Source organism: Lithobates pipiens, unplaced genomic scaffold (assembly GCF_037356315.1).
Source record: "Lithobates pipiens isolate NorthernLeopardFrog02 unplaced genomic scaffold, aLitPip1_a1.2 Scaffold_22, whole genome shotgun sequence".
In the NCBI taxonomy this organism is placed as follows: domain Eukaryota; kingdom Metazoa; phylum Chordata; class Amphibia; order Anura; family Ranidae; genus Lithobates; species Lithobates pipiens.
Window position 1 is genome coordinate 24,657,671 of NW_027507784.1, and position 18,120 is coordinate 24,675,790.

Here is an 18,120-nt window from a genome sequence, read left to right on the forward strand (position 1 = left end):
CAGTCAAATTCAGGACAGAATTAAAGTGGTTGTAAACCCTTACAACCAACTTTGACCTACAGGTAAGCCTAGATTAAGGCTTACCTGTCGGTCCAAGAAATATCTCCTAAACCTGCACGGTTTAGGAGATATTTTCCGAAAGACAGACACCGCTGTCTACGGCGCATGCGCCGTACTCAGCTACGCGCAGGCGCACAGCACGTCGCGGTCAACGGCGATATGCCGCGAGTGGTGGCTCCCGCGCGCATGCACAGGAGTGACGTCATCGCGGCTTCGCCGAATGACAGCGGCAGAGCAGCAAGACCCACCGAGAAGATGGATCCGCCAGACTACAGGGGACAGCGGTGACATCGCTGGCTCCTGTGTCAGCTAAGTGACACATAATGGACTACTATGCGATGCGATGCGATGCATAGTAGTCCATTATGCTTTACTTTTGCAGGGAATGAAAGAGGAAGTAAACTCATCAGGGTTTACTTCCTCTTTAATAAACTATATACAATCAATCTGAGCTGGTTACAGCCAAAAACTAAATTTACAATATTACCCCATTTTTGGGAACAGGGGGCTATATCAGTATTGTTAGTTGTGTATTAAGTTGTATTATAATGACCGCACAAGATTTTCTTCTGGTGTCTTTGAACAGGTTCAGAAACTCAATATCCAGTAGACTGTGAGGACGTCCATGACCTAGGGGCAGATGCCGATGGAGTCTATGTTATATACCCATCGGGGCCATCCAGCGCTGTGCCAGTGTATTGTGATATGACTACTGATGATGGGAAATGGACGGTGAGATTCATTGATTTGCTAACTATATATAAATGCCATTTTCTCAATTAACTTTGGGCTGACTAATTTATTGTCTTCAAACTGTCCCCTCAGGTGATCCAAAAGAGGTCCAATGGTACTATAAGCTTCTTCCGTGGCTACTCCGACTATAAGACAGGGTTTGGCCGAGCAGATGGAGAGTACTGGTTAGGTGAGTGTGCAAGTACGAGTAAAAGCCAAATTTACACTTTATGGCTAAACTTTGTGGACACCTGACCAACACACCAACCTCTTTATTACCAAAAGTACGTGGACCACTCTTCGAATGACGGAGTTCAGGAGAATCTAGTGAAGATTACTGTTAATGCTACTGCATACAAAAACATTATACACAATTGTGGTCCACCAACCTTGTGGTAACATTTCGGAGAACACCCTTTTCTGTTGCGGCATGATGGTGGCCTGTGTACAAAGCCAGCTCCATAAATGGTTTGATGAGTTTTGGTGTGGAGGAACTCAAGTGGGCTAGATTATCTCAACTCTGTTGAATACTTTTGAGATGAACTGGAACACTAATTGTGAGCTAACGTACATGACCTCACAAATGCTCTTTTGGCTGAATGAACACAAATTCCCACAGACTCACTCCAAATCATCTTGTAGAAAGCCTCCCCAGAAGAGTGTAATGCCGTGTACACTCAACTGGACTTTCCGGCAGACTAGGTCCGACGGTCTTCCCGACGGACTTCCGACGGACTTTCCGAACAAATGGACTTGGCCACACACAATCACAACAAAGTCCGACGGATTAGACCGTAATGCCACGTACACACGATCAGAATTCTCGTTGGAAAAAGCTCTCATGGTTTTCTCGACGGAATTTGGCTCAAGCTGTCTTGCCTACACACGGTCACACCAAATTCCGATTGTTTATAACGCGGTGACGTACAACACGTACGACGTGACTAGAAAAAGGAAGTTCAATAGCCAGTAGCCAATAGCTTCTGTCTCATAGTTGAATCTGAGCATGCGTGATTTTTGGCATGTCGGAATTGCATACACACGATCGTAATTACAGACAAAAAGTTTTTCCGTCGGGAAAATTGAGAACATGCTCTCAATTTTTGGCTGGCGGAAATTAGGACAGCTAAATTCCGATGGAGCGTACACACGGTCGCATTTTCCGATGAAAAGCTCTCATCGGTCTTTTTCTGGCCGGAATTCCGATCGTGTGTATGCGGCATAAGAGTGTAATGCCGTGTACACGCAACCGGACCAGGTCCAACGGTCTTCCCGACGGACTTTCGGTAGACTTCCGAGGGACTTTCCGAACGAACGGACTTGGCCACACACAATCACAACAAAGTCCGTCGGATTCGACCGTGATGACGTACGACCGGACTAGAATAAGGAAGTTCATAGCCAGTAGCCAATAGCTTCCCTCGCGTCGGTTTTCGTCCGTCGGACCAGCATGCACACGCACAGATTTTTCGAACGGACTCGAGTCCTTCGGAAAGATTTGAAACATGTTCTAAATCTAAAGTCTGTCTGATTTTTTTCGACAGCCGATGAAGCCCACACACGATCGAATTGTCCGCCGGATTCGTTCCGTCGGACCTTTGCTGTCGAAAAGTCCGGCCGTGTGTACGCGGCATTAGAGTCACAAATGGGGTTAAACTTCACATTAAAGGGCATGGTTTTGGAATGAGATGTCCAACAAGCTCATAAAGATATGATGGCCAAATGTCCACAACATTTTGGCCATATAGCGTATTTTGTTTTGGGTAGAGTGGGGAAAATTTAGAAGCTCTCTCAGTTTTTTCTTTGGTGTACAAGAATTGTACCTAGAGGCCCCCGTGTTGTACATGAGGACGTGAAGGGCCAGAGGTGTAAAGATGCTGCTTGAGTGAGGTGTAATGTAAGTATTCATGTTTATTACTTATCCTTAGACAAGCATTTTTATTTTTTGAATATGGCAGGCCGGGGCTATCACAATTTTATTTTTATTTTTTTTGTGGATTGGAATGGATTTAGGTTTTAAGTTGATACAATTGCGTTCATAGATCAAACTTAATCATTGGACCAGAGTTTCTTTAACTCTAATGCCGCGTACACACGACCGGACTTTTCAACGGACTAGGTCCGATGGTCTTTTCGACGGACTTTCGGTGGAGTTCCGACTGACTTTCCGAATGAACGGACTTGGACACACACAATCACACCAAAGTCAGACGAACGTGATGACGTACGACCGGACTAGAATAAGGAAGTTCATAGCCAGTAGCCAATAGCTGCACCGGCGACGGTTTTTGTCCATTGGACTAGCACACAGATGAATGAATTTCTCGATAGAAACTGGGTCCGGCGGAGTTCCGGCTGAAAAAATTTGAAACAGGTTCTATCTCTAAAGTCCATCAGAATTTTGGACAGCAAAGGTCCGATGGAGCCCCACACACGATCGAAATGTCCGACGGATTCGCTGTCGAAAAGTCCGATCATGTGTACGTGGCATATTCCATCCTCAGAGCCAAATGGAAACACAAAGCCTAATTTTCGTTCATGGAAACATTTCGGATAGAAATAAACAATTTAATTTGCTTATCAAGTGAATCAGTAAACTGTGATTATTTGGATTTGCCTGAATATAGTCCAGCAAATTTGTCCAGAGTTACATAGTTATATAATAGGAAAGGTTGAATAAAGACACTAGTCCATCCAGCTCCACCTGTGTCGGTGTGCATGTTCATAATCATTTCCTATATTCCTGTATACTGTGCTCGCTAAGATATACATCAAAGAGTTTTTTTTTTTTATTATGAATACTTTCTGCTGACACCACCAATTGTGGAAGTGGATTCCACATGCTTACTGCCCTGGTAGTGAAAAACCCCCTATGCAGTTTAAGGCTAAGCTGCTTCTCCTTCAGTTTCAATGAGTGGCCCTGTGTCTTCTTACACTCCCGGAGACTGAATCTTTAATTCCCTATGCCAGAATCACCATTAACCACTTAAGGACCGCCTCACGCCGATATACGTCGGCAGAATGGCACGGCTGGGCACAAGCACATACAGGTACGTTGCCCTTTAAGAGCCTAGCCACCGGTTGCGCGCGCGCCGCCGCCGGCGCACTCACGACCCAGTCCTGAGCTCCATGAGCATGGCCGCGGGACCCGAGGACCCGATCGCCGCCGGTGTCCCGCGATCGGGTCACAGAGCTGAAGAACGGGGAGAGGTCTGTGTAAACAAACCTCTCCCCGTGCTTTCTAGTGTGGCTATAACCGATCGTCTGTTCCCTGTTATAGGGAAAGATGATCAGTGACGTCACATGCCAGGCCACGCCCCCTACAATGAAAAAACACACACACTCACATTTAACTCCTACACTGTCCCCTCGTGGTTAACCCCTTCACTGCCAGTGAAATTTTTTCAGTAATCAGTGCATTTTTAATCGCTGTATTAATGCCAATGGTCCCAAAAATGTGTCAAAAATATCCGATGTGTCCGCCATAATGTCGCAGTCACAATAAAAATCGCTGATCGCCGACAATTACTAGTAAAAAAAAAAAATATTAATGAAAATGCCATAAAACTATCCCCTATTTTGTAGACGCTATAACTTTGCGCAAACCAATCAATAAACGCTTATTGCGATTTTTTTTTTTTTACCAAAAATATGTAGAAGAATATGTATCGGCCTAAACTGAGGAAAATTCAGGCTCCAGACTGAAAAGCTGGGGGTCATGTGGATCTGGTGAGTGGGGACTCTCAAGGGGGTGTTGTGCACCTGAAGTGTTTATTCACTTTGGATTGGAGCACTTTCAGTGATTTGTTCTTGGACTTTATGTTGGTTCACCTTATATATCATTTTTTCTCACATATGTTTGCGAGCGCTGTATTTATATATTTTATAAATAGCATACATAGCATAGGCATCTCCCCGTTCTGCTGCTCCGTGACACAATCGTGGGCCCCCCGGTGGACATCGAGCCTGCGGGACCTGTGGGCAGAATCACAGAGTACACGGTCCACAAAGTTCATAAAGGGGACATACAGGTACGCCCATTTGCCCAGCCGTGCCATTGTGCCGACGTATGTGGTCGCCCACTGATCGGCAAGTGGTTGAACCTCATTTGCCATGTAGTTGCTCAGCCCATTCTTTTATTGAGGTCCTCTTGTAAAATTTCTATGTCTTGCTGTGAAGTTATTTCCCTTCTTAGCTTTGTGTCGTCAGCAAACACTGAGATTGAGCTATTTATACCATCCTCTATATCAGTGATTCTCAACCAGGGTTCCGTGGAACACTAGGGTTCCTCCAGAGGTTGTAGGGGTTCCTTCAGCATTGGGCCATTTCTGCCTCTCAGATAAGTTCACACTGACCCCATTGATCTTTTTAGCTATCTGTAAGGAGGTAATTCTTCCCAATGACCACAAGTGTAAGGACCATTCTTCCCAATGACCATCACACTAATGTATTATGAGTTGTTGATTTCTATTTTTTAGCAGGGGTTCCCCCGAGACCAGAGAACTATTTCAAGGGTTCCACTGTGTTGAAAAGGTTGAGAAAGGCTGCACTATATCATTTATGAATAAATTAAAGTCCAGTCTGCAGAGAATCATACATTTCATGAATCTTGATGGCCCAAATCCCCGATTACTTACCGTATTTATCGGCGTATAACACGCACTTTTTCCCCCTTAAAAGCAGGGGAAAATCGCAGATGCGTGTTATACCCCCGATCCCCCGCAATTCTGAGCCTCTGGGCGGCTTTCAGCCGCCTTCGGCTCTTCTCTGCGGCTTTCGGCTGGCCTCGCCCATTTCTCGGCGGCTTTTGGCCGGCCTCGCCCATTCTCGGCGGCTTTCGGCCGTTCTCGGCAGCTTCCGGCCCTTCTTGGTGGCCAAAAGCTGCAGAGAAGAGCCGAGAACTACCGCGCGCCGCCGAGATACACAGGACATCCGGCTCTGTATCTCTGTGGCGGCATTTTTAAACAAAAATAAAACTGACAAGGCTGCAATGGTGGACAAGGCTGACTGACAAGGCTGCAATGGTGGACAAGGCTGACTGACAAGGCTTCAATGGTGGACAAGGCTGACTGACAAGGCTTCAATGGTGGACAAGGCTGACTGACAAGGCTGCGATGGTGGACAAGGCTGCATATGACACTGACAAGGCTGCAATGGTGGACAAGGCTGACTGACAAGGCTGCAATGGTGGACAAGGCTGACTGGCAAGGCTTCAATGGTGGACAAGGCTGCATATGACACTGACAAGGCTGCAATGGTGGACAAGGCTGACTGACAAGGCTTCAATGGTGGACAAGGCTGACTGACAAGGCTGCAATGGTGGACAAGGCTGACTGACAAGGCTGCGATGGTGGACAAGGCTGCATATGACACTGACAAGGCTGCAATGGTGGACAAGGCTGACTGACAAGGCTGCAATGGTGGACAAGGCTGACTGGCAAGGCTTCAGTGGTGGACAAGGCTGCATATGACACTGACAAGGCTGCAATGGTGGACAAGGCTGACTGACAAGGCTGCAATGGTGGACAAGGCTGACTGACAAGGCTTCAGTGGTGGACAAGGCTGCATATGACACTGACAAGGCTGCAATGGTGGACAAGGCTGACTGACAAGGCTGCAATGGTGGACAAGGCTGACTGACAAGGCTGCAATGGTGGACAAGGCTGACTGACAAGGCTGCAATGGTGGACAAGGCTGACTGACAAGGCTGCAATGGTGGACAAGGCTGCATATGACACTGACAAGGCTGCAATGGTGGACAAGGCTGACTGACAAGGCTGCAATGGTGGACAAGGCTGACTGACAAGGCTGCAATGGTGGACAAGGCTGACTGACAAGGCTGCAATGGTGGACAAGGCTGACTGACAAGGCTGCAATGGTGGACAAGGCTGACTGACAAGGCTGCAATGGTGGACAAGGCTGCATATGACACTGACAAGGCTGCAATGGTGGAGAAGGCTGCTGATGGACACTGATAAGGCTGCATTGATGGGCATTTAAATGTAAGGTTTTTTTTCCCCTTAAAACTTCCCTCCTAAAAGTTTTTTTCCTTAAAATTCCCTCCTAAACTTGGGGTGCGTGTTATACGCCGATAAATACAGTAATTCTCTGCAGATCAGTCAAATCTACATGGAAATATGCAGGTGGATATCCCTGTCTGATGTCATCCAATGTGTTCCAATCCAATTATTGTATCCAATATCCCAATACCAATAAATATAGTTACAAATAGGCAATCACAAAAAAAAACATATTTCAATACATTGTCTGAATTTTGGTCCGTCTTTTGCTCCCAGCAATGTATTAACTGTGAACTGGGATACAACCTCCATTGCAGGAAATACCAGTTCTTTACTTAATATTTTATAAATGTTAATCGTTTGATATTTCCCATTCCAGTGCACATGGGAAGCTGCAGGAGATAAAACCTAACTCCATATAAGGAAATCTTCACTTTTGAAGCTGCCTGTTACTTTAGATACTTATATTGTTCATGCTGTTTAGCAATGGAAATGGTTCAAGTTGTTAATGCAGTCTTATGAATTTTGGTAGAATTAAGCCAAAGGCAGCGTAATTCATACCTCCAAACTTTCTGAGATGAGAACGAGGGACACATTTTGGCACAATGTAAATAGGCAAAGGCAGGGCCGTCTTTAAGGCAGGGCAAAAGGGACAGCTGCCCTGGGCCCTGTCATTGTTGTGGGGCCCAAAGCATCTTCCTCCTACTTGCCAACTACCCCAGTTTACATTCCCTTGTTCCTTGAAGTTTTAGTCCCATGCTGTGTCCTGATATCTCAGTGTGAAGTGCTGCTACTAATTAGGGTTGCCACCTTTTCTTCAAGTCAAACCCGAACGCTTTAGCGGTGCACAGCAATGTTTTTTATACTATAAACTATACATATATTTTGCTATTAAATAACATTTTTAATCATACAAAGTTAATAACAAGAGTTCCCCTTTACATCAGAGTCCACAGAGTTCCCCTTTTACATCTGAACTTGCAGAGTTCCCTTTCACTGTAAGGGGGGGAATCTGCAGACTCTGGTTTAAGGAGGAACTCTGGGGACTCTGGCATAAGGAATGCTCTGGGAATCCTGATTTAAGGGGGAACGCTGAGAACTCTGGTGTATGGAGAACACTATATTTATATTTTGCAGGGGTATTCACTCAATGTCTGATGTGTCTACCTCTGCTCCCAGCGCTCATAAATGTGGTCAACTCCCTCCCACCTGGGATTAAATCTCAATATTTAGCTGCTGTTATAAAACCAACCTTACCATATATATCAAAATGTGATCAACCTGAAAATTCAAATCCGTCCACTAACAGCGCTTGTTAGTGGTCGGATTTGAATTTTCAGGTTGATCACACTTTGATATATATGGTATGGAGAAGACTGATGTAAGGGGGAACACTGTGGCTTCTGTTGTAAAGGGGAACTCTAAAGTAAGGGGTGCTCTGAGAACCCTGATTTACCTTACCTCACTCAGAGGCAGGAGAGACACTTCAGTCACAGACAGGGATGGATGGTGAACTCACTCACCCCTTGGAAGTCAGCACCTCTCAGCCAGATGTATCTGAGGCTGCTGGACTTCAAATTTCCAGACCCAACTTTCCTTTGTCTGAGGCACGGTGCTGGGGATTAGAGTGTGGGCAGACACAGAAGGGTAGGGGTGGGGGGAAGAGGTGCAGATCGAGCCCTCTCTCCTCTCCTGTCTGTGTGTTTGGGGGGGGGGGATTTCTTAGTGCTGGCTTTGGGCAGTGTGAAAGAGTGTAACAGACACTCTAAGTTTAGACAACTGCAGCCAGCAACCCTGCTTGCCATAGTCCAGTCTAAATAATGTGTCCAGGTTTCAGGTAGTCTGAAACCTGGACACATGATTCCAAACCCGAACTGTCCGGGTGAATCCTGGACAGGTGGCAACCCTACTACTAATGCTGCCCAGCTCTGCCCTATTGTTGTGTACAGATGACTCACCAGCAGACCCTGTGTTTACATGTAAATAACCAGCATTCATATGTAAATAGCAGTGACATGCATATGTAAATAGCTGAGGCCAACTGCATTGATATGTAAATAAAGGCAGCATTCATATGTATATCATGCCCCCCTGCAGTGAGGAGATGTGCTGTAACCTATAGCAACCAGTGAGCAGTATTACTGTACAGTAATCTCTAGCAGCCAATCAACAAGCACATATCATGTGCTGTAACCTCTAGCAACTAATCAGTGAGCCTTAAGGAGTGCTGTAACCTCTAGCAACCAGTCAGTAAGCAGTAATAAAATGCTGTAACCTCTGGCAACCAATCGCAATCGCTGCCTGATCTGATACAGTAAACTGATTTTAAGTCTAGCTGCTATTTATTGGATGTCTCAGAGAAGGTGGAGATTGAAATTGCATGGGGGGGGGGGGGGGCCTAAGAAAATTTTTGCCCAGGGTCCAGTCAGTATTAAAGACGGCCCTGGGCAAAGGACACGCCCCTAATGGTCGCCCCCTACAACTGACTTTTTTTTTACCACTACTTACTTACTAATTATATTACCTTTTCAAAATGTCAACTTCAATCATTTAGAAGTAGAATAAAAGGTTTTACTGTAGTTACATAGTACATTAAAAAAAAAAAAGTCCATACATCAGAACAAAAAGAGGGATGCCTTAGGAGGAAAAAGGGACAGAAGGATTTCCAACAGAACAAAGGACCAGATTGGGCCCCTTCATTGCATTTCTCTGACCCTTGGAGGACTATTCCTCCCACTAATACGAGGCACTACTGACTCCAAAAATGTGGCATATTTTTCCTCTGACACCAATGATGGGCACTGTTTCTCCCACTGATATAAACAATGGAACACTCCCACTGATACAAAGGGTGGGGCACTATTCCTCCCACTGACACCATTAACAATAGGGCACTATTACTTCCACTGACACCAGCGACAGGGCACTATTCCCTCCACTAACACCAACAATAGGGCACCATTCCTTCCACTGACACCATCAATAGGGCACTATAATTTCCACTGACACCAACAAAAGAGCAGTATTCCTTCCGCTGACACCAACAATAAGACACCATTCCTTCCACTGACACCAGCAATGGAGGCACTGTTCCTTCCAATGACATCAACAATAGGGCACCATTCCTTCCACTGACACCAACAGTGGGGTACAATAATTTCCACTGACACCAACAATGGGGCACTATAATTTCCACTGACACCAACAATGGGGCAGTATTCCTTCCACTCTTCCACTGACACCAACAATAAGGCACCTTTCCTTCCACTGACACCAACAGTGGCGTACAATAATTTCCACTGACACCAACAATGGGGCACTATAATTTCCACTGACACCAACAATGGGGCAGTATTCCTTCCGCTGACCCCAACAATAAGGCTCCATTCCTTTCACTGACACCAGCAATGGAGGCACTGTTCCTTCCAATGACATCAACAATAGGGCACCTTTCCTTCCAGTGACACCAACAGTGGGGTACAATAATTTCCACTGACAGCAACAATGGGACAGTATTCCTTCTGCTGACACCAACAATAAGGCACTATTCCTTCCACTGACACCAGCAATGGAGGCACTATTCCTTCCACTGACACCAACAATAGGGCACCATTCCTTCCACTTACACCAACAGTGGGGCACTATAATTTCCACTGACACCAACAATAGGGCACTTTTCCTGCCACTGATACCAACAGTGTGGCTTATTGCCTTACACTGACACCAATGATGGGGCACAATTAATAATATTCTTTCACTAGACATTTTCCACTCCCAGTGGCCATAAGCTTCAGAATGGTAAAGATGTTTTTATTACAGATTGTGTGAGCAGACTGCAGTTCCTCTCTAAGGATGGGGCCCAACTTTAGATCTTGGACACAAGCATCTGGAACTCAGAAGGCCCCCTCTGATTGGGCAGATATGCAGTTTTATATATAAGAGAAATAAGAACAATGAAGCCGATTTTAGCAGAACATGACTGATGATCTACTTTTAAAAAGTGGCCTTAAAATAGAAAACAAAAATGGGATTGTTTTAATTCCACAGTGATGACATTCAGAAAATGTTGCTGCCAGAAGACGCTTGGAATTGAAGTCCTGAATTTGTTATTTCATTGTTTTAATGCCCTATTTTAGGTTTGTTTGTAAATGGCATACCCGTGTTGTAGATTATGTTCCTGCTACGGACGGGGTTTAGAGGCACTCTGTCCTCACAGCTTGTCCTCCATTAATTGTGGCCGGTACTGCTATACAATGTACACTAAATTGTGTTTTTCGTATATATCATATAGAAATGTAAGTGCTGTGACTTTATCCTTTTACTCTGCCGAGCTCCACACTTACCATTTACTTACCCGAGACCAGCCAACCTTGTATCCACAGAGGAACCCTTAAAATAATTTTCAGGTCTCAGGAAACCTCTGCAAAGATGAATGCATCAGAGGTCATTGGGAAAATGCCCCCCCTACATTGGTGGTCAGTGTGAAGAATGCCCCCCCCCCCCCCCGTTACAGTGGCGGTGAGAATGCCACCCTTAAGGCCAGCTTAACAGATCATTGGGGTCTTACTGCTGGTTCTACCAAGTGGCACTGGCAGGGCCATCTTTAGATTGATTGGGCCCTGGGCAAACATTTTCTTGGCCCCCCCCCCAGGCAATTTCACTCTCCACCTGCTCTGAGACATACAATAAATAGCAGCTGGACTTCAGTTTACTGTATCAGATCAGGCAGCAATTGTGATTGGTTGCCAGCAGTTACAGCTTATCAGTACTGCTTACTGACTGGTTGCTAGAGGTTACAACACACATTGCGGCTCACTGATTAGTTGCTAGAGGTTACAGCACATCATCTCCTCACTGCAGGGGAGCATGATATACATATGAATGTCGCCTTTATTTACATATCAATGCCACCAGTCGCAGCTATTTACTTAGTATTGCAGCCTCTATTTACACATGAATGCCGGTTATTTACATGTAAACACAGGGTCTGCAGGTGAGTCATCTGTACACATCAACAGGGCAGAGCTGGGCAGCATTAGGACCAGCACTTCACACTGAGATATTGGGACACAGCAAGGGACTAAAACTTCAAGGGACAAGGGAATTTAAACCTGGATAGTTGGCAAGTATGAGGTAGCTGTTTTGGGCCCCACAACAATGACAGGGCCCAGGGCAGCTGCCCCTTTTGCCCTGCCTTAAAGACGGCCCTGGGCACTGGACCCAAAACTCTGCAGGAACCATCAGATGGGAGATCAATCAGCCACGGCTCAAGGTAACCCTAGAAACATCTGGGGGTACCTTTGGATTCCACAGAACCATGGTTGAGAAAGGCTTCTCTAGGCCATACCCACAATAAATGAACAATCCTTCCCTAGTAATACTATACATACTCTACCATTGGCCAGTTTATAGTATTCTGAGGACTATTGCCGCGTACACACAATCAGACTTTCCAGAGTCCGTCTGACAATTTGATGGCATGTGGGCTCCAGCGGGCTTTTTCTTCCCAAAAGTCCGGCAGACCTAGATATGAAGCTGGCTTCAAATTTGTGCACCGGACTCGGCTTTCTATCGGACAATCCGGTCGTCTGTGTGCTAGTCCGTCAGACTAAAACCGACGCTAGGGCAGCTATTGGCTACTGGCTATGAACTTCCTTATTCTACGTCATCACCTTCGAATCCGTCGGACTTTGAAGTGATCGTGTGTGGCCAAGTCCGTTCAATTGAAAGCCCGGCGGACCTCAGCTGCAAAGTCCGTCGGATTGTCCGCCGGACCAAGTCCGTCGAAAAAAGTCCGGTCGTGTGTACGCGGCATATGACACGTCAGCACCACGGAGATGTAGAATTGTAAACCAGAACAGTTTTGTTTATTGGGCCAATTAGACAAAATCTATTTTTATTTCGAGGATTTTTGTGTGGGGCTTATTTGATAAGTTTAATTTATTTAAGGTGGTAGCAAATCCTGAAGATAAAAATAAACACTTTCGGGCCCCCTGCACGGTAATGGCATAATGTGTTAGTATGCATCACATACTAGCACAATGTGAAAGACTTATCTGTAAAAGAAAACCCTCTAGTGGCGAGCTCTCACCATTGACAGGACTTCCATCTTCACCCAGTCTTACTTCCAGATTTGCAGGCTCCGGACTTTTGAATGGCCAAGCTGTGAGGATGTCACTCCCGCACATGCAATAACCAAAAAAAGTTGGGCTATACAATATGAACCAGAGAGGTATAAAGTATAGTCACACAGTGTGAATCAATTATACACAACAGAGATTATACACAACAATAAACTATGTTATATTCACACGCACATGAACTTTAATGGCATCCCAGTCTTAGTCTGTAGGGTTCAATATTGAGTTGGCCCACCCTTGCAGCTATAACAGCTTCAACTCTTCTGGAAAGGCTGTCAACGAGAAGGCCTGGCTCGCAGGCCCTGCTCTAATTCATCCCAAAGGTGTTCTGTCGGGTTGAGGTCAGGACACTCTGCAGGCCAGTCAAGTTCCTCCACCCCAAAATCGCTCATGAATGTCTTTATGGCCCTTGCTTTGTTCACTGGTGCTCCGTCATGTTGGAACAGGAAGGGGTCATCCCCAAACTGTTCCCACAAAGTTGGGAGCATGAAATTGTTCAAAATGTCTTGGCATGCTGACGTCTTAAAAGTTCCCTTCACTGAAACTAAGGGGCCAAGCCCAACCCCCTGAGAAAAAAAAAACCCACCATAATCCCCCCTCCACAAAATGATTTGGACCAGTGCACAAAGCAAGGTACATAAAGACATGGATGAATGAGTTTGGGGTGGAGGAACTCGAATGGCCTGCGCGGAGTCCTGACCTCAACCGATAGAATACCTTTGGGATGAATTAGAGCGGAGACTGCGAGCCAAGCCTTCTCGTTGACAGCCTTTCCAGAAAAATTGAAGCTGTTATAGCTGCAAAGGGTGGGCCAACTTAATATTGAACCCTACGGACTAAGACTGGGATGCCATTAAAGTTCATGAATGAATGAATAACTTGTATAGCGCTACATATACGAACTAAATTGCCTCAGGGCGTGTAGAGGCAGGTGTCACAATACTTTTGAGAATATAGTGGGATGTGTAGACGTGTGGGACGTGTAGAGGGTTTATAGATCCTTTAGAGTTTGCCTAGAAAATGTCTCCTGTTTCCTCTTCTAGAGGCAGTACTGGAGTGTGTTCCTTCATACATCATCTACTTTATATTTTATTTCCTCCCCCAGGACTGCACAATATTTATCAGCTGACTCTACGGAAAAAATATGAGCTGAGAGTAGACCTGGGTGATTTTGAAGGCAACAGGACCTACGCCAAGTACGCTGATTTTGCTCTTTCCCCCAACGCTATCAACCCAGAGGAGGATGGGTACACCTTATACGTGGAGGGCTTCAGTGATGGTGGGGCAGGTAAGTAAGCACTCAGGCTAACATGACAAAAATATATCAGTCCAAAAAGTCTAGCACTTTGAATATCCAAGACAATCTCTTCAATCCCCTACTACAGGGATATGCAATTAGCAGACATCCAGCTTCTGCAAAACTACAAGTCCCATCATGCCTCATTGCTATGCCTCATGGGACTTGTTCTGCAACAGCTGGAGGTCCACTAATTGCATATCCCTGACCTAACAGATCACTTCAATCCCCCCAACAGGTAATTATGTCCAAAAATTCCAATCTCTCACACTCTTACCACATCAGCTGACCCAAACATAAAGTAAATGGGTCCAATAAAGCTTTAATCCCCAACCCTTCTGTATCTTCTTTATTATTATTATTATTATTATTATTATTATTATTATTATTATTATTATTATCTACTCTCTAGTGTTCCCCAAAAAAAGAAAGCTCATCTAGTGTGATACCTTCAATGTTATTGTTTGACCTATAATACAGTGGAACCTTGGATTATGAGCATAATCCGTTCCAGAAGAACGCTTGTAAGCATATCAAAGTGAGTTTCCCCATAGAAGTCAATGGAAATAAAGATAATTCGTTCCGCATTGACTTCTAAGCCCTTGTACACACGGTCGGAGATTCCGTCGGAATGTGTCCGATCGGACCGTTTTGTCGGATATTCCGACTGTGTGTGGTCTCCATCGGACTGTTTCCGTCGGAGTATCCGACGGACCAACTTTTCCAACTTGTTGGTAAAATTTTCAGACAAAATGCTCCGATCGGACATACTCCAATCATGTGTAGAGAATTCCGATCGGACAAAGTGCCACGCATGCTCAGATCAAATTCCTACACCAAAGCTATTGGCTACTAGTGTGAACGTAGTCCTGTCGTAACGAAATAACGTCATCACGTCGGATTTTCCGACAACTTTGTCCAACCGTGTGTATACAACAGTTTTGGACAAAATCCATCGGACAAAATCTCGGAATCTCTGACCTTGTGTACAAGGGCTTATACATGCAATACTGAATGTGGCCAGAAGTGGTGGGGCGCCAGAGAGCTTCCAAAATACTCGGGGACAGCTCGGAAATGCTCGGAAACACTTGGGGTCAGAGTATTTCCGAGTCATTCCGAGTACTTCCGAACGGCTCCAAACCGTTCCGAGTGTCCCCGGCGCTCCCGAACCTGTGACCAAATGCGGTACTGCACCGCCCATTAGCTCACATAAACCCGTGCTTTTATAAGTGCCAAACAAGTGACTCAATTCATTCAACTAAAGTGCACCTTTCCCTTTCTTCCCTCAGCCCACTCTCTCCTTCTCTCTCCTATCCTCCTTTTCTCCTCTCTTCTTTAATTTCTCCTTTTTTCTCTATACCTTTTATTTCACTTTCCCCACCTCTTTTCTCCACCTTCTATTATATTCTTTCCTATCCCCTCTTCTCCCTCTCTCCTTTTCTTTTGCCCCCCCCCCCCTCTTTTCATCCCTAATTTCCTCCAATCCCATTTTATTTGTAATTTCTTCTCTATACTTCTCCTTTCCTATCGTTTGCCTTTCCTTTTAGTAAAACAAAGCATCAACATATAAATAAAATGGCCATCCACACCGATTTCTGAATGATTTATTTAAGACATGCTGTTCTCCTACAGGGGATTCCTTGACCTACCATAATGGAATGAAGTTCTCTACCTACGACAATGACCGCGATGTCTTCCTGCAGAACTGTGCCTCCCTCTCAGCGGGAGGGTTCTGGTACCGAGCTTGCCACCTGGCTAACTTGAATGGGCCGTATCTACGAGGGGCCCACCTGTCCTATGGCAGTGGAGTCATCTGGGCTCAGTGGCGAGGTCTTTATTATTCCCTGAAGTCCACTGAGATGAAGATACGTCGTGTGTGAAAACCCTCGGTTTGGTCCAAGACCTGTGATGTCTACTGCCTGTAGGACCTATGACTTCCTTTCTGTTTTATCTTATTGTCCTCCAAACACAGGCAACCACAAACCATCCCATGAGATATTTAATCTTTGACCTTTTCCCAAAAACTGTAATATTTTCCATGACTTGATGTATCTCAAGAAAGACCCTGACGATGGAACTTCATCTTGATTCCAAACCTTAGCCAGTTATATTCCTCAAAGCACAAGTGGTTAGGAACCTCAAAGGCAAGTAAGGCCGCGTACACACGGGCGGACTGTTCGCCCAAACACTGTTCAGCGGACAAGGTTGGGCGAACAGTCCGCCCGTGTGTACGCGGCCTTAGGGGCAGGAGGTCTGGGATTCACAACCGAGTGCAGGTTCTCCCCTAGAGGAAACAATTACATGTTTCCCCAAATGATCCAAAGCATATGGAGCCAATGAGTAAATTGACCTGTCTTGCAGATCCTGTTTGATACAAACCAAATTTTGATTTGAGTGGATCGATTTACTCATCTCCAATGGACATTCATTGGAGATTTATGTCCATTTACTCATATCCAATGGACATTCTTTATGGAAAGTTCCTTCAGTGCCATATTTCAGTGTTGCTGGTACCATCATTGGAGCCTTCCATGGTAAAATAATGTTTGGTGAGTGTTATGCCGCGTACACACAACCAGACTTTTCAACATCAAAGGTCCGACGGAACAATTCCGGCAGACCATTCGATCGTGTGTGGGCTGCAGCGGACTTTTGATTTGCAAAAATCCGACAGACTTTAGAAATGGAATATGTTTCAAATTTTCCCGCCGGAACGCCGCCGGACCCAGTTCCTACCGATAAATCCGCTAGTCCGTATGCTAGTCCGACGGACAAAAACCGACGCGAGGGCAGCTATTGGCTACTGGCTATGAACTTCCTTATTCTAGTCCGGTCGTACGTCATCACGTTAGAATCCATCGGACTTTGGTGTGATTGTGTGTGGCCAAGTCCGTTCATTTCGGAAACTCCGTCGAAAGTCTGTCGGACCTAGTCCCTCGAAAAGTCCGGTTGTGTGTACGCGGCATTACCGTCACTCAACCATCCCTTGTTACAATAATGTTATTCTAATTCTTGAGCATTCTTGCTAACTTTATGGTGCTACTAAGATTCACTTGTGGGGAATAACTGACCCTTACTCTTTGAGATGAAGTTCCATTAGACAGTATTCTATGTCTATTGTTTGCTTAGTAATCCCCTCTGCATGCCTCCGTCCCTAATGTTCTCAGCATTCAGTAGTTACCACTGCCATATAAAAGTATTTTTTTTCCCAAAATGTGTATTTAATAACTCATACAGGAACAAAAAGATTTGCACAGCATTACCTTCACATTAAAATATTGTTTATACATGAGACTGATGTTTCTTTTTTTTATTACATTTTAAAATGAAGAACATGTGCTTAGCTTAGCCCTTGCAAGACAAAGCAACAGATTCACCTAAAGCACCATTCCCCCAGAAGCACATGCACCCCAAAAAATTAGAATATTATAAACAAATTACTTTATTTCAGTAATTCAATTCAAAAAGTGAAACTTGTATATTTTAATATTCAGTGCATTTCTTTCTTTTAATTTTGATGATTATGGCTTACAGCAATTAAAAACCCAAAGTATCTCAGAAAATTTGAATATTAAAGTGTAGCAAGGTTTTACCTCTTTTAGTCTAATGAGAAACTTACAAGGCCAAAGATAGCTAACATCCTTTAACCACTTAACAACCGGCCCATAGCCGAATGACGGCTACAGGGCAGTTGTTTAACTCTGGGAGGCCGTCATATGACGTCCTCCCAGAATTCCGCTCTCGCGCGCCCCCTGGGGCGCGCACTCGAGAGCATCCGTGACCCGGCGCATCACGGATCGCAGTAAACGCCCGCTCATCGCGGCTGTTTACCATGTGATCGCTCCGTCAAATGACGGAGTGATCACTTGTA

At 45.1% G+C, this 18,120-nt stretch overlaps 1 protein-coding gene across 1 annotated transcript in view; it reads left to right on the forward strand.

The window, feature by feature from the left end:
- Positions 1-17,541, forward strand: part of LOC143923426 (microfibril-associated glycoprotein 4-like) — a 33,939-nt gene extending 16,398 nt beyond the window's left edge. Inside the window, exons 3-7 of the mRNA XM_077447085.1 lie at positions 647-792; positions 886-982; positions 14,058-14,240; positions 15,882-16,402; positions 16,492-17,541. Coding sequence (XP_077303211.1) covers positions 647-792; positions 886-982; positions 14,058-14,240; positions 15,882-16,129 — 674 coding nt within the window. The 3' untranslated portion in view covers positions 16,130-16,402; positions 16,492-17,541. The remainder of the gene's footprint in view (positions 1-646; positions 793-885; positions 983-14,057; positions 14,241-15,881; positions 16,403-16,491) is intronic.
- The last annotated feature ends 579 nt before the right edge of the window (positions 17,542-18,120 follow it).